Source organism: Rutidosis leptorrhynchoides, chromosome 1 (assembly GCF_046630445.1).
Source record: "Rutidosis leptorrhynchoides isolate AG116_Rl617_1_P2 chromosome 1, CSIRO_AGI_Rlap_v1, whole genome shotgun sequence".
Lineage (NCBI taxonomy): Eukaryota > Viridiplantae > Streptophyta > Magnoliopsida > Asterales > Asteraceae > Rutidosis > Rutidosis leptorrhynchoides.
Window position 1 is genome coordinate 60,547,116 of NC_092333.1, and position 23,506 is coordinate 60,570,621.

At 33.3% G+C, this 23,506-nt stretch overlaps 1 protein-coding gene across 1 annotated transcript; it reads left to right on the forward strand.

Annotated features, from left to right (window-relative positions):
- Positions 1–16,511: 16,511 nt before the first annotated feature.
- Positions 16,512–23,488, forward strand: LOC139860367 (uncharacterized). The gene is made up of 8 exons (XM_071849134.1): positions 16,512–16,908; positions 18,837–19,055; positions 19,698–20,104; positions 21,019–21,204; positions 22,011–22,203; positions 22,387–22,463; positions 22,854–23,007; positions 23,168–23,488. Exons 1-8 carry the CDS (start codon positions 16,642–16,644, stop codon positions 23,462–23,464), a joined length of 1,800 nt encoding a protein of 599 aa, XP_071705235.1. The 5' UTR covers positions 16,512–16,641; the 3' UTR covers positions 23,465–23,488.
- Positions 23,489–23,506: the final 18 nt, after the last annotated feature.

Here is a 23,506-nt window from a genome sequence, read left to right on the forward strand (position 1 = left end):
AATTGACCACCCAAGTTGACCGGCGATTCACGAACGTTAAAACTTGTAAAAACGACATGATGATATATATATGGATATACATATGGTTAACATGAGATTATGATAAGTAAGTATCTCCATAAGTATATTAACAATGAGTTATATACATATAAACAAGACTACTAACTTAAGGATTTCGAAACGAGACATATATGTAACGATTATCGTTGTAACGACATTTAAATGTATATATATCATATTAAGATATATTAATATATCATAATACCATGATAATATAATAATTTAACATCTCATTAGATATAATAAACAATGGGTTAACAACATTAATTGAGATCGTTAACTTAAAGGTTTCAAAACAACACTTACATGTAACGACTAACGATGACTTAACGACTCAGTTAAAATGTATATACTTGTAGTGTATTTAGATGTATTAAAATACTTTTGGAAGACTTCAAGACATATATCAAAACACTCATACTTAACAAAAATGGTTACAGTTACTTTTCCATTCTTTTCTTTCATCAAGAATTCTAGTCGTATTCTTACCCGTATTATACACAGCTTCAAAACGTACTTACTATGAGTATATACCAATAGGAACTAGCATGGGATTCCACTCTTGATTATGTCATGTATGACTAATCAATTTTAACTTCTACCATGAGCTAGTCAACTAACTAGAACTCCTTTTAACCCCACTCACCACTCACCAATTACCACTCATCATTCACTCCATTTCACTTCCAATTCTCTTTCTAATTCTCTCTCAACACACACACACTCTATTATGAACGTATTTTTCCAGTAGTTAATCATCATCTTCATCAAAAATCACTTCAAGAATCAAGCTATAATCATCATAGGAAGAACACTTCAAGAACACTTCAAAAATCCCTTCAAGTTTACTAATTTACTTCCAAGCTTTCTAATCCATTCCAAGTAATCATCTAAGATCAAGAAACCTTTGTTATATACAGTAGGTTATCTTTCTTATTCAAGGTAATATTCATATTCAAACTTTGATTCAATTTCTATAACTATAAACTATCTTAATTCGAGTAAAAATCTTACTTGAACTTGTTTTTGTGTCATGATCCTACTTCAAGAACTTTCAAGCCATCCAAGATCCTTTGAAGCTAGATCATTTCTTGTCACTTCCAGTAGGTTTACCTACTAAACTTGAGGTAGTAATGATGTTCATAACATCATTCGATTCATATATATAAAACTATCTTATTCGAAGGTTTAAACTCGTAATCACTAGAACATAGTTTAGTTAATTCTAAACTTGTTCGCAAACAAAAGTTAATCCTTCTAACTTGACTTTTAAAATTAACTACACACATGTTCTATATCTATATGATATGCTAACTTAATGATTTAAAACCTAGAAACACGAAAAACACCGTAAAACCGGATTTACGCCGTCGTAGTAACACCGCGGGCTGTTTTGGGTTAGTTAATTAAAAACTATGATAAACTTTGATTTAAAAGTTGTAATTCTGAGAAAATGATTTTTATTATGAACATGAAACTATATCCAAAATTATGGTTAAACTCAAAGTGGAAGTATGTTTTCTAAAATGGTCATCTAGATGTCGTTCTTTCGACTGAAATGACTACCTTTACAAAAACAACTTGTAACTTATTTTTCCGACTATAAACCTATATTTTTCTTTTTAGATTCATAAAATAGAGTTCAATATGAAACCATAGCAATTTGATTCACTCAAAACGGATTTAAAATGAAGAAGTTATGGGTAAAACAAGATTGTATAATTTTTCTCATTTTAGCTACGTGAAAATTGGTAACAAATCTATTCCAACCATAACTTAATCAACTTGTATTGTATATTATGTAATCTTGATATACCATAGACACGTATACAATGTTTCGACCTATCATGTCGACACATCTATATATATTTCGGAACAACCATAGACACTCTATATGTGAATGTTGGAGTTAGCTATACAGGGTTGAGGTTGATTCCAAAATATATATAGTTTGAGTTGTGATCAATACTGAGATACGTATACACTGGGTCGTGGATTGATTCAAGATAATATTTATCGATTTATTTCTGTACATCTAACTGTGGACAACTAGTTGTAGGTTACTAACGAGGACAGCTGACTTAATAAACTTAAAACATCAAAATATATTAAAAGTGTTGTAAATATATTTTAAACATACTTTGATATATATGTATATATTGTTATAGGTTCGTGAATCAACCAGTGGCCAAGTCTTACTTCCCGACGAAGTAAAAATCTGTGAAAGTGAGTTATAGTCCCACTTTTAAAATCTAATATTTTTGGGATGAGAATACATGCAGGTTTTATAAATGATTTACAAAATAGACACAAGTACGTGAAACTACATTCTATAGTTGAATTATCGAAATCGAATATGCCCCTTTTTATTAAGTCTGGTAATCTAAGAATTAGGGAACAGACACCCTAATTGACGTGAATCCTAAAGATAGATCTATTGGGCCTAAAAAACCTCATCCAAAGTACCGGATGCTTTAGTACTTCGAAATTTATATCATATCCGAAGGGTGTCCCGGAATGATGGGGATATTCTTATATATATGCATCTTGTTAATGTCGGTTACCAGGTGTTCACCATATGAATGATTTTTATCTCTATGTATGGGATGTGTATTGAAATATGAAATCTTGTGGTCTATTGTTACGATTTGATATATATAGGTTAAACCTATAACTCACCAACATTTTTGTTGACGTTTAAAGCATGTTTATTCTCAGGTGAATACTAAGAGCTTCCGCTATTGCATACTAAAATAAGGACAAGATTTGGAGTCCATGTTTGTATGATATTGTGTAAAAACTGCATTCAAGAAACTGATTTCGATGTAACATATTTGTATTGTAAACCATTATGTAATGGTCGTGTGTAAACAGGATATTTTAGATTATCATTATTTGATAATCTACGTAAAGCTTTTTTAAACCTTTATTTATGAAATAAAGGTTATGGTTTGTTTTAAAAATGAATGCAGTCTTTGAAAAACGTCTCATATAGAGGTCAAAACCTCGCAACGAAATCAATTAATATGGAACATTTTTAATCAATAAGAACGGGACATTTCAGTTGGTATCCGAGCGTTGGTCTTAGAGAACCAGAAAATTTGCATTAGTGTGTCTTATCGAGTTTGTTAGGATGCATTAGTGAGTCTGGACTTCGACCGTGTTTTCTTTAAAAATGATTGCTTAACATTTTTGTTGGAAACTATATATTTTTAACATATGAATATTATGTGATATATTAATCTCTTAACGTGTTTGATATTATGTGATAGATGTCTACCTCTAGAACAAGTCCCATTGACTCACCTAATAATAATGAAGAGTCAAATGTAAATTGGAATGATTCGTGGACTGATTCACAAGTTCCCGAAGAGGAACTGGAAGAAGAGTCGGAACCGGAAGAAGAATCGGAATCGGAAGAAGAATCGGAACCGGAAGAAGAAATAGAACCGGTGGGGGAAATAATAAAACGGTTAAGTAAAAGAGAATCCTCAACCAACCGACCAAGGTTAATTATGGTCAATGGTGTTTCCGCCAAGGAAGCAAAATATTGGGAGGATTACCAATTCTCCGATGAATCGGATTCCGACGAGAATTCCGATGATGTTATAGAAATTACCCCAACTGAATTTAAAAAGGCAAAAGAAAATAATAAGGGAAAGGGCATAAAAATAGAGAAATCTAATTCCAACCCCGATGAACTTTATATGTATCGTCAACCCCCGAAGTCCTTAAGTTGTAACAATGACCCGGGAACCTCTAAACCACCAGGTTTTTCTAAACCAATGTGGACAACGACGGCTCGTATTAGGGGAACATCATATATCCCTAGAAACTTGGCAAAACGAACCAAAACCGAACAAGAAGAAACGAGCGAGTCGGAATAAGATAGTTGTATTCGTGTGGTGTAATATATGTAATATAGTGTGCTTATGCTTTATGATATATGTAAAAATTGCTTGTATTAATAAGTATTTTTTTATGAATCTAACTCTTGTCTATTTTACAGTATAAAAACACAAAATGGATAGACAACCCAATATTTTAAGAGACCTACCCGGAGACATGATTGATGAAATCTTGTCTAGAGTCGGTCAGAATTCCTCGGCACAACTATTTCAGGCGAGATCAGTTTGTAAGACATTCGAAGAACGTTCCAAGAATGCCTTAGTTTATAAAAGGCTTTCGTTCGAAAGATGGGGGATATCACATTGGGAAATCCATAAGTTACGATGTGTTTACTTTGACGCATATATTGCGGGGAACCCAAATGCTATTTTACGCAACGGGTTAAGAAATTATTTTGACTCAGTATATCCGAATATAGGACTTCGTGATTTAGAAAAAGCGGCTAACATGCAACATAAAGAAGCATGTTATGCTTACGGGTTAGTAATGTTCGCTTCTCACCAAAGTGAGAACAAGAACATCAGGCTACAACTATTAAACAAAACGTTCCCACAAGTGACGGAGTCGGTAATTGGGGTAAGAAATGAGGTTTTTAGGTTATTACGAGACTGTTGGTCATTACGTAACCCTCGTCCCTTTGACGACGTTACAACACGCTGTCTTATCAACGGCCATAACGGTTATGTTCCACAAGACCAAGGATGGGAAGTAGTCCTAGTAAAACCAGAATGCATGACTTGGTTCTGGACGTATGAATTACGTGTCTTTATTGCCTTTGCTGAACGACTTGTGTACTAGCTAGAATTATCTTCACAACTATCTTGTATCAAAGTTATTGTGTGCTATATTTCATGCTTTATGTAAAATAAGCGGTATTGTAAGTTTGTAAAATATTGTATAAAAGTTTGAACGCGAAATATTATTACAATCAGTTTTTCATATAGAATTGTAGTAGTTGAATTGTATATTAGCTACTAAGTATGAACTTAACGGGTAGGTACTACCCGAATTTAAACTTATAAAACGCTAATATGAAGAAAAAGCTTTTATAAATGAGTTCATATTATGCTACGAAATACTATTAACTACTCTTAATATTCTGTATGATTAACTTGTTCCATTTGACTATTTTGAAGAAAATGGCACCGACTACTCGACACACCGTGAATATGAATGAAGAGGAATTCCGTACTTTTCTAGCTTCAAACATAGCCGCAGTACAGGCTGCGCTACATACCAACAATAACCTTGGATCTGGCAGTACAGGAAATCGTGTAGGATGCACCTACAAAGAATTCACTGCCTACAAACCTTTGGAATTTGATGGAACCGAATGACCGATCGGATTGAAACGGTGGACCGAGAAGGTCGAATCGGTGTTTGCCATAAGTAAGTGTACTGAAGAGGACAAAGTGAAGTACGCTACGCATACCTTCACAGGTTCTGCGTTAACATGGTGGAATACCTATCTAGAACAAGTGGGACAAGATGATGCGTACGCACTACCGTGGTCAGCATTCAAGCACTTGATGAACGAGAAGTACCGTCCCAGAACCGAGGTCAATAAGCTCAAGACATAACTTAGAGGGTTACAAACCCAAGGATTTGATATTACCACGTACGAAAGACGATTCACAGAATTGTTCCTATTGTGTCCGGGAGCATTCGAAGATGAGGAAGAGAAGATCGACGCGTTTGTGAAAGGATTACCGGAAAGAATCCAAGAAGATATAAGTTCACACGAGCCCGCCTCCATACAACAGGCATGTAGAATGGCTCACAAACTAGTGAACCAGATTGAAGAAAGAATTAAAGAACAGACTGCTGAAGAGGCCAATGTGAAGCAAGTCAAAAGAAAGTGGGAGGAAAACGGTGATAAGAATCACCAATACAACAACAACAACAATTATAACAATAATCGCAACAATTATCCCAACAATCGCAACATCAATCGCAACTATAACAAACGGCCCAACAACAACAACAACAACAACAACAACAACAACAGCAACTACAACAATCATCCCAACAACAATAATAACCGCAACAACAACAACAATCAGAAGCAGCTATGCCAAAGGTGTGAAAAGTATCACTCGGGGTTCTGCACCAAATTTTGCAACAAGTGTAAAAGAAATGGTCATAGCGCGGCGAAGTGTGAGGTCTACGGACCAGGGGTTAATAGAACGAAAGGAACAAATGGTGTCGGAACGAGTAATGGCGGAGCAAGTAGTGTCAGAGCAAGTTATGCCAATGTAGTTTGTTATAAATGTGGAAAACTGGGCCACATTATTAGAAATTGCCCGAACCAGGAGAACACGAATGGACAAGGCCACGGAAGAGTTTTCAATATTAATGCGGCAGAGGCACAGGAAGACCCGGAGCTTGTTACGGGTACGTTTCTTATTGACAATAAATCTGCTTACGTTTTATTTGATTCGGGTGCGGATAGAAGCTATATGAGTAGAGATTTTTGTGCTAAATTAAGTTGTCCATTGACGCCTTTGGATAGTAAATTTTTACTCGAATTAGCAAATGGTAAATTAATTTCAGCAGATAATATATGTCGGAATCGAGAAATTAAACTGGTTAGCGAAACATTTAAGATTGATTTGATACCAGTAGAGTTAGGGAGTTTTGATGTGATAATCGGTATGGACTGGTTGAAAGAAGTGAAAGCAGAGATCGTTTGTTACAAAAATGCAATTCGCATTATACGAGAAAAAGGAAAACCCTTAATGGTGTACGGAGAAAAGGGCAACACGAAGCTACATATTATTAGTAATTTGAAGGCATAAAAACTAATAATAAAAGGTTGCTATGCTGTTCTAGCACACGTCGAGAAAGTACAAACTGAAGAAAAGAGCATCAATGATGTTCCCATTGCAAAAGAATTTCCCGATGTATTTCCGAAAGAATTACCGGGATTACCCCTACAGCGATCCGTTGAATTTCAAATAGATCTTTTACCAGGAGCTGCACCAATAGCTCGTGCTCCTTATAGACTTGCACCCAGCGAGATGAAAGAACTGCAAAGCCAATTACAAGAACTTTTAGAGCGTGGTTTCATTCGACCAAGCACATCACCGTGGGGAGCTCCTGTTTTGTTTGTCAAGAAGAAAGATGGTACATTCAGGTTGTGTATCGACTACCGAGAGTTGAACAAACTTACCATCAAGAACCGCTACCCACTACCGAGAATCGACGACTTATTTGATCAACTACAAGGCTCGTCTGTTTATTCAAAGATTGACTTACGTTCCGGGTATCATCAAATGCGGGTGAAAGAAGATGATATTCCAAAGACTGCTTTCAGAACACGTTACGGTCATTACGAGTTTATGGTCATGCCGTTTGGTTTAACTAATGCACCAGCTGTGTTCATGGACCTTATGAACCGAGTGTGTGGGCCATACCTTGACAAGTTTGTCATTGTTTTCATTGATGACATACTTATTTACTCAAAGAATGACCAAGAACACGGTGAACATTTGAGAAAGGTGTTAGAAGTATTGAGGAAGGAAGAATTGTACGCTAAGTTTTCAAAGTGTGCATTTTGGTTGGAAGAAGTTCAATTACTCGGTCACATAGTGAACAAAGAAGGTATTAAGGTGGATCCGGCAAAGATAGAAACTGTTGAAAAGTGGGAAACCCCGAAAACTCCGAAACACATACGCCAGTTTTTAGGACTAGCTGGTTACTACAGAAGGTTCATCCAAGACTTTTCCAGAATAGCAAAACCCTTGACTGCATTAACGCATAAAGGGAAGAAATTTGAATGGAATGATGAACAAGAGAAAGCGTTTCAGTTATTGAAGAAAAAGCTAACTACGGCACCTATATTGTCATTGCCTGAAGGGAATGATGATTTTGTGATTTATTGTGACGCATCAAAGCAAGGTCTCGGTTGTGTATTAATGCAACGAACGAAGGTGATTGCTTATGCGTCTAGACAATTGAAGATTCACGAACAAAATTATATGACGCATGATTTGGAATTAGGCGCGGTTGTTTTTGCATTAAAGACTTGGAGGCACTACTTATATGGGGTCAAAAGTATTATATATACTGACCACAAAAGTCTTCAACACATATTTAATCAGAAACAACTGAATATGAGGCAGCGTAGGTGGATTGAATTATTGAATGATTACGACTTTGAGATTCGTTACCACCCGGGGAAGGCAAATGTGGTAGCCGATGCCTTGAGCAGGAAGGACAGAGAACCCATTCGAGTAAAATCTATGAATATAATGATTCATAATAACCTTACTACTCAAATAAAGGAGGCGCAACAAGGAGTTTTAAAAGAGGGAAATTTAAAGGATGAAATACCCAAAGGATCGGAGAAACATCTTAATATTCGGGAAGACGGAACCCGGTATAGGGCTGAAAGGATTTGGGTACCAAAATTTGGAGATATGAGAGAAATGGTACTTAGAGAAGCTCATAAAACCAGATACTCAATACATCCTGGAACGGGGAAGATGTACAAGGATCTCAGGAAATATTTTTGGTGGCCGGGTATGAAAGCCGATGTTGCTAAATACGTAGGAGAATGTTTGACGTGTTCTAAGGTCAAAGCTGAGCATCAGAAACCATCAGGTCTACTTCAACAACCCGAAATCCCGGAATGGAAATGGGAAAACATTACCATAGATTTCATCACTAAATTGCCAAGGACTGCAAGTGGTTTTGATACTATTTGGGTAATAGTTGATCGTCTCACCAAATCAGCACATTTCCTGCCAATAAGAGAAGATGACAAGATGGAGAAGTTAGCACGACTGTATTTGAAGGAAGTCATCTCCAGACATGGAATACCAATCTCTATTATCTCTGATAGGGATGGCAGATTTATTTCAAGATTCTGGCAGACATTACAGCAAGCATTAGGAACTCGTCTAGACATGAGTACTGCCTATCATCCACAAACTGATGGGCAGAGCGAAAGGACGATACAAACGCTTGAAGACATGCTACGAGCATGTGTTATTGATTTCGAAAACAGTTGGGATCGACATCTACCATTAGCAGAATTTTCCTACAACAACAGCTACCATTCAAGCATTGAGATGGCGCCGTTTGAAGCACTTTATGGTAGAAAGTGCAGGTCTCCGATTTGTTGGAGTGAAGTGGGGGATAGACAGATTACGGGTCTGGAGATTATACAAGAAACTACCGAGAAGATCATCCAAATTCAACAACGGTTGAAAACCGCCCAAAGTCGACAAAAGAGCTACGCTGACATTAAAAGAAAAGATATAGAATTTGAAATTGGAGAGATGGTCATGCTTAAAGTTGCACCTTGGAAAGGCGTTGTTCGATTTGGTAAACGAGGGAAATTAAATCCAAGGTATATTGGACCATTCAAGATTATTGATCGTGTCGGACCAGTAGCTTACCGACTTGAGTTACCTCAACAACTCGCGGCTGTACATAACACTTTCCACGTCTCGAATTTGAAGAAATGTTTTACTAAAGAAGATCTCACTATTCCGTTAGATGAAATCCAAATCAACGAAAAACTCCAATTCATCGAAGAACCCGTCGAAATAATGGATCGTGAGGTTAAAATACTTAAGCAAAACAAGATACCAATTGTTAAGGTTCGATGGAATGCTCGTAGAGGACCCGAGTTCACCTGGGAGCATGAAGATCAGATGAAGAAGAAATACCCGCATCTATTTCCAGAAGATTCGTCAACACCTTCAACAGCTTAAAATTTCGGGACGAAATTTATTTAACGGGTAGGTACTGTAGTGACCCGAACTTTTCCATGTTTATATATATTAATTGAGATTGATATTTACATGATTAAATGTTTCCAACATGTTAAGCAATCAAACTTATTAAGACTTGATTAATTGAAATATGTTTCATATAGACAATTGACCACCCAAGTTGACCGGCGATTCACGAACGTTAAAACTTGTAAAAATGACATGACGATATATATATGGATATACATATGGTTAACATGAGATTATGATAAGTAAGTATCTCCATAAGTATATTAACAATGAGTTATATACATATAAACAAGACTACTAACTTAAGGATTTCGAAACGAGACATATATGTAACGATTATCGTTGTAACGACATTTAAATGTATATATATCATATTAAGATATATTAATATATCATAATATCATGATAATATAATAATTTAACATCTCATTAGATATAATAAACAATGGGTTAACAACATTAATTGAGATCGTTAACTTAAAGGTTTCAAAACAACACTTACATGTAACGACTAACGATGACTTAACGACTCAGTTAAAATGTATATACATGTAGTGTATTTAGATGTATTAAAATATTTTTGGAAGACTTCAAGACATATATCAAAACACTCATACTTAACGAAAATGGTTACAGTTACTTTTCCATTCTTTTCTTTCATCAAGAATTCTAGTCGTATTCTTACCCGTATTATACACAGCTTCAAAACGTACTTACTATGAGTATATACCAATAGGAACTAGCATGGGATTCCACTCTTGATTATGTCATGTATGACTAATCAATTTTAACTTCTACCATGAGCTAGTCAACTAACTAGAACTCCTTTTAACCCCACTCACCACTCACCAATTACCACTCATCATTCACTCCATTTCACTTCCAATTCTCTTTCTAATTCTCTCTCAACACACACACACTATTATGAACATATTTTTCCAGTAGTTAATCATCATCTTCATCAAAAATCACTTCAAGAATCAAGCTATAATCATCATAGGAAGAACACTTCAAGAACACTTCAAAAATCCCTTCAAGTTTACTAATTTACTTCCAAGCTTTCTAATCCATTCCAAGTAATCATCTAAGATCAAGAAACCTTTGTTATATACAGTAGGTTATCTTTCTTATTCAAGGTAATATTCATATTCAAACTTTGATTCAATTTCTATAACTATAAACTATCTTAATTCGAGTAAAAATCTTACTTGAACTTGTTTTTGTGTCATGATCCTACTTCAAGAACTTTCAAGCCATCCAAGATCCTTTGAAGCTAGATCATTTCTTGTCACTTCCAGTAGGTTTACCTACTAAAATTGAGGTAGTAATGATGTTCATAACATCATTCGATTCATATATATAAAACTATCTTATTCGAAGGTTTAAACTCGTAATCACTAGAACATAGTTTAGTTAATTCTAAACTTGTTAGCAAACAAAAGTTAATCCTTCTAACTTGACTTTTAAAATTAACTACACACATGTTCTATATCTATATGATATGCTAACTTAATGATTTAAAACCTGGAAACACGAAAAACACCGTAAAACCGGATTTACGCCGTCGTAGTAACACCGCGGGCTGTTTTGGGTTAGTTAATTAAAAACTATGATAAATTTTGATTTAAAAGTTGTTATTCTGAGAAAATGATTTTTATTATGAACATGAAACTATATCCAAAAATTATGGTTAAACTCAAAGTGGAAGTATGTTTTCTAAAATGGTCATCTAGACGTCGTTCTTTCGACTGAAATGACTACCTTTACAAAAATGACTTGTAACTTATTTTTCCGAGTATAAACCTATACTTTTATGTTTAGATTCATAAAATAGAGTTCAATATGAAACCATAGCAATTTGATTCACTCAAAACGGATTTAAAATGAAGAAGTTATGGGTAAAACAAGATTGTATAATTTTTCTCATTTTAGCTACGTGAAAATTGGTAACAAATCTATTCCAACCATAACTTAATCAACTTGTATTGTATATTATGTAATCTTGAGATACCATAGACACGTATACAATGTTTCGACCTATCATGTCGACACATCTATATATATTTCGGAACAACCATAGACACTCTATATGTGAATGTTGGAGTTAGCTATACAGGGTTGAGGTTGATTTCAAAATATATATAGTTTGAGTTGTGATCAATACTGAGATACGTATACACTGGGTCGTGGATTGATTCAAGATAATATTTATCGATTTATTTCTGTACATCTAACTGTGGACAACTAGTTGTAGGTTACTAACGAGGACAGCTGACTTAAAAAACTTAAAACATCAAAATATATTAAAAGTGTTGTAAATATATTTTAAACATACTTTGATATATATGTATATATTGTTATAGGTTCGTGAATCAACCAGTGGCCAAGTCTTACTTCTCAACGAAGTAAAAATCTGTGAAAGTGAGTTATAGTCCCACTTTTAAAATCTAATATTTTTGAGATGAGAATACATGCAGGTTTTATAAATGATTTACAAAATAGACACAAGTACGTGAAACTACATTCTATGGTTGAATTATCGAAATCGAATATGCCCCTTTTTATTAAGTCTGGTAATCTAAGAATTAGGGAACAGACACCCTAATTGACGCGAATCCTAAAGATAGATCTATTGGGCCTAACAAACCCCATCCAAAGTACCGGATGCTTTAGTACTTCGAAATTTATATCATATCCGAAGGGTGTCCCGGAATGATGGGGATATTCTTATATATATGCATCTTGTTAATGTCGGTTACCAGGTGTTCACCATATGAATGATTTTTATCTCTATATATGGGATGTGTATTGAAATATGAAATCTTGTGGTCTATTGTTACGATTTGATATATATAGGTTAAACCTATAACTCACCAACATTTTTTTTGACGTTTAAAGCATGTTTATTCTCAGGTGAATACTAAGAGCTTCCACTGTTGCATACTAAAATAAGGACAAGATTTGGAGTCCATTTTTGTATGATATTGTGTAAAAACTGCATTCAAGAAACTGATTTCGATGTAACATATTTGTATTGTAAACCATTATGTAATGGTCGTGTGTAAACAGGATATTTTAGATTATCATTATTTGATAATCTACGTAAAGCTTTTTTTAAACCTTTATTTATGAAATAAAGGTTATGGTTTGTTTTAAAAATGAATGCAGTCTTTGAAAAACGTCTCATATAGAGGTCAAAACCTCGCAACGAAATCAATTAATATGGAACATTTTTAATCAATAAGAACGGGACATATCACCTCCCGCTAACCTGACACCCACACAAACCGTTCCTCTGTTCCATTAATTCTGTTTTAAATCACCATCGCAATTTATTTAACCAATTATTCAGTGTTTCCTCCTTCTTTTCTATCTGATACATCAGTCAACCAAAGAACCCAATTACCACTTATACAACTAATTGCTTATACGAAATTAAGTGTCTTAATTGAGCTAGGAGTGACCGGTAATTGAAAATTAAATTAACAGACACAAAATAAAAAAAAAATATAGCTGTTCGTGAAAAAAAATTGTAATGAACTCGATAATTGATTTCGACTTTAAGACTGTTATAGAGAAAGTTTATAACATGAATTGTGTGGCAATTGCTTCATAGAAACTTTATAAATTATCAATTTTGACAGAAACAACACCTACATCTTCAATTCGATTGTAGAATATTGTTTAACTTTTGTAAAAATTTACTTTGACTCACGAATTCAGAATGAATAGATGAAATTGGATTTTGAAATTTTACAGGAAGTTCAACTAGAATAATCCTAAAACAATGGCATTATTAGTTTTTGAAATACGATTCGAATTCGAGATTTTCAAGAAATTAAAATGGGAACGGAGTAGTATCTGTTCTTCCCTCTTTTTTTAAAAAAAAAAATTCGATTAAATTACAGGCTTTAAACGATTTGTGTGATGGCTAAACTTAGTAGTAGGTTGAATGATTTACGTTTTAACTGAATTGATCAATTATATAGGAAACGTGGTTCTCAAATTCTCAATCAGACAAATTAAAGCAAAAAAATTAATAAAATACCATAAAATCAAATATAGTTGGTAACTGATTTGTACTACTGATATTGATATGAATCCACTTGGAGAAGAATTCGTACCAATCTAGTATAGTTGATGTTAACATGTAACTGATTCTATAATTATTTATCTGTATTTGTAAATATAAATAATATAAATATTTTAGTAATAATAATACTAATTAATAATAATTATATTATTACTAATATTATTTCTAGGATAATACTAATAATACATTTAAAAATAATAATAATAACAATGATGATGTTAATAATAAAATGATAATTTCAACAATTTTAATAATAATCAATAATCAATAATAATAATAGAAATAGAAATGATAATAATGATAATAATATCAATAATAATAATATTAATGATATTAAATAGTGACAATTATAGTATTACTTATAAAAATGATAATGATCATATTATTAATGATAATACTTATAAATATTATTACTCTCTAATAACTATAATGATAATAATAAGGATAATAGTAATAGTTTATAATATTAATAATAATAATTCTTAATGATAATAGTAATAATAATATCTAAAATTATAATTTTTCTACAAGTTATAATGATATTAATAATGGTAACAATAATATCAATAATGATAATATAACAAATCAAATGTACCAAATTTCATATTTGTACGTTATATAGTATTATTAATAATACTGATTTTAATATTTATATTATTAATGATAATAATATAACAACTATACTTACACTTGTAATTACATTTATTAATTATATAATATTTAGTAATTATATCATATATTATATGAATACATCTATTGAATATTTAATATTTATATATTTTATAAATGTTATAATATAATAATTACTATTAGAGATCTTATATATATATCTATATAGTGTCATAATAATATCATATATCTATTTATATATATTCATCCTACTGATAACTTTGTTATTTTACAAATTTAATTTAAATTGATTACAGTATACTTTATTAATATTATATATACACTTATTAATATTATATATATACTTATATATATATATATATATATATATATATATATATATATATATATATATATATATATATATATATTCATTCAATTGTTCGTGAATCGTCGGGAATAGTCAAAGGTATATATGAATCTATGTCAAAATTTTTGAGATTCAACATTACAGACTTTGCTTATCGTGTCGAAACCATATAAAGATTAAGTTTAAATTTGGTCGAAATTTCCCGGGTCGTCACATTACATTATAAAAGGTACAATTAAAAATCAAAAACATTACAAATTTTAAAAGCTAAAAATTAAAAAGACATAATTAAAAAACAATACATAATTTATTCTTCATCGTCGAAATTGTACTCCGCTAAGTACTTTTTGGTGAGATGGTTCCGATATTTCATGACCAACTCATATTGGTCCGGAGGAATGTTGGGAAAAACTTCTTGAGATAAAAGCCTCAAACCATCAAACTTCGTACGCGTTTGTGCTTCTTTTCGTAACTCCTCCATAGTTTGCCTTGTAGCTATGGACGAATCAATAACGCGAGCTCGAGCCTCGTCCGAAGAAAGCCGAGAAGCCGCATCCGAAGAACCTGAACTTTTAGCACTTTTTGAACTATCACGACCTCGAGGACGACGTATAGGATCTCCTCGGAAGAAAGGCTCCAAGTTTGGTACATTCGTGGTCAGTGTCGATGTTGGGTCGGGATCTTCAAGATTAATTGAGTCGGGTTGGGCGTGTTTCATAAGATCCGCGTCATTCTCTCCACTTTTCCAATGTTGTTTTAGCTTTTCATAAATTCCAATGAAGATCTTGATGTCTTTACACATCCTACTCCAATTTCCCGTTAATTGATCTTGTCGGCGAGGCTTGGTAACCAAATTGTTGTACTCCTCTCGGGCGGTGGACCAAAATGGCCTAGTAGTTTGTGAGTTCCCGATAATGTTGTTTTCAGAAGCTCGTGCCCAACACTCAGATAAATTTATCAGACCACATAACCTTTGCCCGTTTTCCTTTTCCATGTGACTCGGGTGTTTGTGTTTCTTCAACTTCTTCGGTATCAAATTGCGTTTCTTGAACCGCATTAATTTCGGGTTGTGAACCTTCTAACGGAGGGTTAACTTGTGATTGATACATGTTTTGGTTGGGGTTTACGAAATGTTGTGGCGGTCCGTATCCAGCAAAAATGCCTTGTGGATGACCAAAACCACCTTGTGGATGTCCAAAACCGAAATTTGAGGACCTCCGAAACCGAAATTTTGAGGACCTCCGTAACTGAAATTTTGAGGACCTCCGAAACCGCCTCGTGGATGAGTGAAATGTTGTTGGTGGATAGAAGATGTTACGGGTCTCGGAACGGTAATATTGTGTCGTTCGATATCTTGTAAAAGTGAACTCCACATATCCCGATCGACACCCGATGAATGTTGTTCGGGTGTTTGTTTTTGTTTTTGTTTGGATGTTTTTTTTTATGAAGACATTTTGATGAAGATAATGTTTTGGTGTTGGAAGTGTTTGAATTATTGTGGGTGTAGTATGTTTTGAAGTGTTTGTATGTGTGTATATATAGAAGTGTAAATCATCACAATCGGGTTTTACAACCGAATGTTTTTATAATTTCCCTTCATATTTTACAACTCTAACTTTTTAATAATTTTTTATATTTATTTATGAAGTATTTATTTACATTTACATTTAGAAAGTGTGGGGCCGGTAAACCAACTTTATCAGCTGAATTCCTGAAACCAGACCCTCTCTTTATACTCAACCGCCGATCCACCGAGTCACATTACAACTCAATCATAATCCACAGAACACTGTATCTATATCTATATCTTTATACATCTCTATACATGAATTTGTAGTGAATTGAATATGAGGCGTCACGATTGGATAAATTCAATGTTACCAGATGAATTGATCATCGAGATCTTTCGTAATTTGGATTCAAAATCCAGCCGAGATGCATCTTCTCTGGTCTGCCGTCGTTGGCAAGCCCTAGAACGTTTCAGCCGTGATACAATTCGAATCGGTGGCTCCGGTAGCCCCGATTCACTTGTTAATCTCATCGCTAGGCGTTTCGTTAATGTTACCAACCTTTATATCGATGAGCGATTATCTGATGCTCATCCCTTTGGTGTTGTAAGCTCGCTTTTTGCCCTGATTTTTTTTTTTTTTTTTTTTTTTTTATGTTTAATTTAATTACGAAATGAAGTATAGGGCATTAGGGCACTTATATAAAGTATATTAGAAACTAGAATAGAATACAGTATTATATTTAGTTTTGTAGTCTGCTTGTGCAATATTGTTGTCTAATCAATACTAAATTGAAATTGAATTGAATGGAAATTAGATTTTGAACGAAATTCTGTTTAGTTTTTGACGAATCTGGTACATGTATAGTGAGAATAGTGTTTGGTACTCTATATAACTATGATACCAGTGTATGACATGTGCAATTTACTTAATTGTGTTGTCTCTCTAAATATGATATGTGCAGTTTACTTAATTGTATTGTCTCACTAAATTTAGATATATTAGATATTGGTGTTGAGTGAGCTACTTTATGTCAGCATTCATGATAGGTTGAAAAAGTATTCATAATATGTGCAAAGTATGTGGAAAAACCTTTATTGATTTAGGAAGTTTACAAGATCGAATAAAAGTTGTAGCTTGGTCATTCGCACAGTTTACCGTTTCATGAACTGTCACAAATATCATGAACGATATGGAGCATTGCACTTTTGAGGATCGTAATGGAATAAGTATTACATTAACTGCTCAAGAAAATTCTGATGATGTTTGGTTGGCAAGTGTTGTTTGGGATAACGTCACTAGTCTCACTTTGATAGCTTTCTATAATAATGAATGGTCGAAGGATTTTCCCATTATGAACTGTGAGGTTCACAAGTTTAGAAGTGGTGTAGTTAAGTTACATTTTTTCTTTGTTTAATTCTTCACCAATCACTACAATATGTGCTTGAATAAAAATAGGAAACATGTGATGTATTAACCTTACGTTTAGTGATTGAGGGAGTAGTAGAGTACAATGGTACTATCATCAAGTAGATATATCTCTTGTAAACTTTCTTGTGCAATTTTCTACATTAGTGGATGATTAATAAGTTCAACTATTAGCTGTTATTAAATCAAAGTTCTTGACTTTTCGATGTTAAACTAACAAATTTGTGCATAGTTGGGAAGTACTCTTGTTGGAATATTGCCTGAAAAGTGTGAAAGGTTGTGTAACTAATTCATCAATTTTGAAAAGTACGTTTTATTAGTTGAGTAGGTATTCTCATATTTATAACATTAGTTAATATAAGCATGTGGCTTTGGTATTTCTGTAGTTTTCTGAATATTATGTGCATTCTTTAGAGTGAAATATGATTTTATGATATGAAAGGTGTCAAGTCGTTACTCGTTAGGCTGTGATTGTTTTGGCAAAATAAAGTATTTTTTTCCCACCAAAATATGCATTTGTAGAGGAATATAAACCCGTGCTACAGTTACATTTGTCGGATATCTCTTTTGAGACGTAGAAAAATGAACCACTCAATAATTAGAATTTATCTCTTGTGTAAATAGAATTAGAATTCATCTCTTGTGTAAAAAGCATATGATGTTTCATTTTTTTTTTTTAAAAGCGTGTAAAGATTGACATATGCGTGATAATAATCACAAGATGTTGTATAGGCTTTACTTTCATTTTTCTGTAACTATTTTTTTTTTTGAGGAATATAAATAAACAAAATTTAGTCCAATTAGACTTAACAAAATTTGATTTGTGTACTTTGGTTTGCCATATCTATGTAGTTGAAGAAGAATAAGAACCTTTGTTGTAGTTGCATAAATTGGGAGTTTTTTTCCAATGTTTGTTGATGGCATTATTACATATAAATCAAATTTGATACTTTGTGCTTAGATGGCACTTGTTTATCTACATTCTTGATACCCTTTACTATTAAATGTATTTTAATATCGAAATGAATATGAATGGTGTGTTCAAGCTCATATGAAAGTCTGTACTTTTGGTTATTATTAGTATTTAATTTTTTGGTAAATTGCAGGGAAGACGACGCCCTGCTAGACAATCTGCATGGGCCAGGCATCACTTTTTTGCGGAGAGATTTGAGTCATATTGTCTATCGGATGCTGGCTTGGCTGCCGTTGCTGATGGTTTTACCAAACTTGAGAAATTAACACTAATATGGTGCTCTAATGCAACAAGTGAGGGTCTTAGATTTGTAGCTCAGAAATGTGCATCTTTGAAATCCTTGGATTTGCAGGTAATAATATCTTGTCTCACTCTTGTTTATTGTCAAGTATGGATGGATCAGTTTAGTTGGAGAGGGTCTTATTTTTTGGTTAACTTTGAAAAATACTCTAATCTAGTTGTTTAAGAGTGTCTGGTCAATGTTAGTGTCTAGCTCGATCTGTTCTTGTCATGCGGTTGCCATGTTGTTTCATGTCAACTTAGGTGTTGTTTGTTTTTTAAGATGTTCTTGTCTAAAAATCTGCGGACGATGTCTGTAAAGAAGATGTGGCCTAAACATCTGCATGCATGTTGATTGTTGAATAGTGAAAATTGTTTGTTTTTATGTCTGCAAAATTACTTAATCTTGTCTGTAGCACTACGAAGCATATTTCTAAGTCTGCGAGGTTATAGACAAAATAAGACATTATTTTATCTTATATCTTTAGAAAAACAACTAGTCTACAGATGCGGTAGACTAAAAAACAAACAACACCTTAGTGATGACGTGGCTGTTCCTTGTAAATCGTCATGATATGATGTAGGTTTAATTGGTGGTTTATTGAATCTTCGTATTGAAAAGCTTACATTTAATCTAATTAAAAAGAAAAGTTTGCACATATTGAAAGCTATTTAGTTTTGAACTTAATTATAATTTTAATTATTTATTCCACAGGGCTGCTATGTTGGAGATCAAGGTATAGGTGCTATTGGCGAGTGTTGTAAACAACTTGAAGCAGTGAACTTTCGTTTTTGTGAAGGTTTAACCGACACAGGTTTAATTGAGTTAGCCATTGGTTGCGGGAAGACTCTTAAATCACTTGGTGTGGCTGCTTGTGATAAAATAACTGATGTATCACTAGAAGCTGTAGGGTCTTATTGCAGATCTCTTGAGACTTTGTCATTGGACTCAGAGTATATTCGTAACAAAGGGATAATTGCTGTTGCAAAAGGTTGTCCCCGTCTTAAGAATTTGAATCTTCAATGTATCATGGTTACAGATGAGGCTTTGACTGCTGTTGGTAACTTATGTGTGCTCTTGGAGTCCTTAGCACTCTATAGTTTTCAGAGATTTTCAGACAAGTTAGTTTACTTTCTTTATCTCTTCGATTAAGACCGTTAACTTTCTAAACCAACTCACATGCAATATCAAGACTTATGTTGCTTACACTTTGTTGCCTTTTTTTATTATAAGATATCTATTTCTAATGTTAATGTCAAGATTTTCATTTGTCGTGCATTTCTGAGAAAGAAGTGTGTGTCAGTGTAGCATCTAGGATAGTACATTAGTTTAGGCTACACAGTTAGTTCGAAATATTGTCAATAATGGTCTTTCAGTTGCAAATAGAGATAATAAACTAGACAAGTCAATACAAATGAGAAAAAAGTTAGTGCCAGGAAAGAAGATGTTGTATTTCAATGGAACTTGGCATTTTATTTTAGAGAAGTTCTGAAATCTTGTTGGTGGTTGACTGGTGGTTTCACTTGTACTTACAGTTTTCAATTATATAAAAAGATGAAATTTAGGCTTTGCTAAAAAATGGATGTTATATTGAAGACATGTGAATTTTGATATAACAGTAATATTGTTGGACATCTTTTTGTGGAAAATAAACAACACGAAGATCAGAAGATGGATGAATATAAATGTTACTTTGAAATGAGGATAGTAAACTAACAGGAATGGTCCTAACTAACTATGTTTACCGTGCATATGACTTCTCTAACGATTGTCAACTAACTTCGTTACGGGTTGCAGCCTGAAATCCAACATTTGGGATGGATTTATTAAAAGTAATAGTCATTCACTAGATCTGCAGATTGGCCAATTGTCCAGCGATGATTTTGGTACTAATTCACTTATACACTATACTGGACAATGGTTTTACGAAACTGGAACTCTCTACTTCAAAGTTAAAATAATCTTCTTAGAAATATAAGAGAAACTAAGTTACAAGTTTATAATCTCATTGATCTGATGTTAAATTAATATGCAGGAGCCTTTGTGCGATTGGGAAGGGATGTAAAAAGTTGAAGAATCTGATGCTGAGTGATTGCTATTTCCTGAGCGATAAGGGATTAGAGGCTGTTGCAGCTGGTTGCTCTGAACTTGAACGGTTGGAAGTCAATGGTTGCCACAATATTAGCACATTTGGGCTGCAAAGCATCGGAAGGTCTTGCATGTAAGCTATGAGTAAAGATTTGATTGACGTTTTTTGGGTCAAAAAATGCAATTAGTTTTCAGTATTTTATCATATACCTTATTTAGGAGTTATTAGAGCTCACAACAAGAATAATACCCATTTTTTCCTACACCAATGTGGGAAATAAAAATGATATCTTTCTCTAGTTTTAGTGGGGTTCATTTTAGTTGTAGCGTGAAAGGTGTTTAGTGTTGTAGATATTAGAAGCGCCACCATTTTATCATTATATATATATATATATATATATATATATATATATATATATATATATATATATATATATATATATATATAATTGGGCTGATTTGGGCTGTGTTTGATCTGAAACAGGTCAAATGTAAAAATTACCTGAAAAGGGAATGTGTGTAACAGGTCAAATGCGTTAAAAGCTGCTCAATATATATTATTAATACATAAAACAGCCAAAACTGCCGTATTCAAAGTGAGTTTGTGATTGTAACTATTTTAAATTCGTAATAATAATTAACGCATTTAGTTAATGATTAGTAAAATAAAAAGGAACAAAGAAGTGTTTGGTTACTTATTTGATTTTCAAAACGATCCCTTTTGGACTCGGGAAAGAAAAAAAAAGTTTAATCGTGTTACCCGTGACGTGGATCAATGGCAGCACTGCTTCTATGTCTTATGTTGTCTGGACATTTTGATTTTCCAGTTATTTGTCTTTTCTTTTTCATATTTCTATCTGAAAGGTATTTACTTCATCTGCCACTCTTAAAAAACAAATTTTGTGATTGTACTCTTTAAAAGACAAATTTTTGTTACAGGCGTCTTAAAGAGTTAGCATTACTATACTGTCAGAAAGTGAGTGATGATGCCTTATTCGAAGTTGGTAAAGGCTGCAAGTACTTGCAAGCCCTTCATTTAGTGGATTGCTCTCTTATTGGTGATGATGCCATTTGTAGCATCGCTATTGGCTGCAAGAATTTGAAAAAACTTCACATACGCAGATGTTATGAGGTATTCAGTATATTCTTCTTTCAACTATTTCCATATGCATGTACAAACATGTTACTTGATATATCATTTATAGTGTTGTCTATTGTAACATCTGTCCCTATTAATCTGTTGTGCCATGTGTGTCAAAAGTGTCGTATGCAATACTTATATAAGTCTAAACGAACATATTTGTATTACGTATAGGTTGGGAGCAAGGGAATTACAGCTGTTGGTGAAAACTGTAAATACCTTACGGAACTCAGTATCCGTTTTTGTGATAGGTAACAAGTTGCAGTTTCACACTTTCGTACAATTATACAAGTACGCATACAAGTACGCACGCGCACGTACTTGTATGATTTTGTTTTCCCATCCATTTGAACAATAGCCTATTGTACATGTAAAAACATTATGCATTCATATAGCTACGTATATGTTGTATAATTGCATTTACTTTATGATACTGTTACTTAGTTCACTAAATAATAATGAATTTTTTTGGTTTTGTAAATTTATGTTTCTTTTTTGTTTGTGATTCTCTTTTTGTCAATCAAAGATTGCTTTTTGTTAGATTTCTATATCCGTATCTCTTACATGTGGCCAATTTTTGCTTTTTATCATTAGTATATTTTTATCTAATAACTAATTATGCATTTATTTTTAATTACCAGGGTAGGGGATGAAGCTCTGGTGGCTATTGGTGATGGTTGCCCTTTGTTACGTCATTTAAATGTCAGTGGCTGCCACCAAATTGGTGATATTGGAATAACAGCAATTGCAAGAGGCTGCCCTCAACTAACATATTTGGATGTTAGCGTTCTTCAAGTAAGATCTGAATAAATAAAAAAATGGTTAAAATATCATTTTGATTAATTTGATCCCTAAAATCTTTTTTTTAATTATTATTATTATTATTATTATTATTATTATTATTATTATTATTATTATTTTTTTTTTTTTTTTTTTTTTTTTTTTTTTTTTGCAGAATTTGCAGGACATGGCACTGGTAGAGGTAGGAGAAGGGTGTCCTTTATTACAGGATATAGTGCTATCACATTGTCGAGAAATAAGTGATGTTGGTTTAGCACATCTTGTTAACAGATGCAAATTTCTTGAATCCTGCCACATGGTTTATTGTCCCGGTGTGACTGCAGCAGGGGTGGCCACTGTTATATCTACATGTACCAACATTAAGAAGATTCTAATTGAAAAGTCAAAGGTTAGTGAGAGGACTCGTAGGCGCGCAGGGTCCATCATCTCCTACCTCTGTGTGGAAATCTAAAATCCTGATACTTGGAAGATAAAATAAATGACTTTGGTTTTA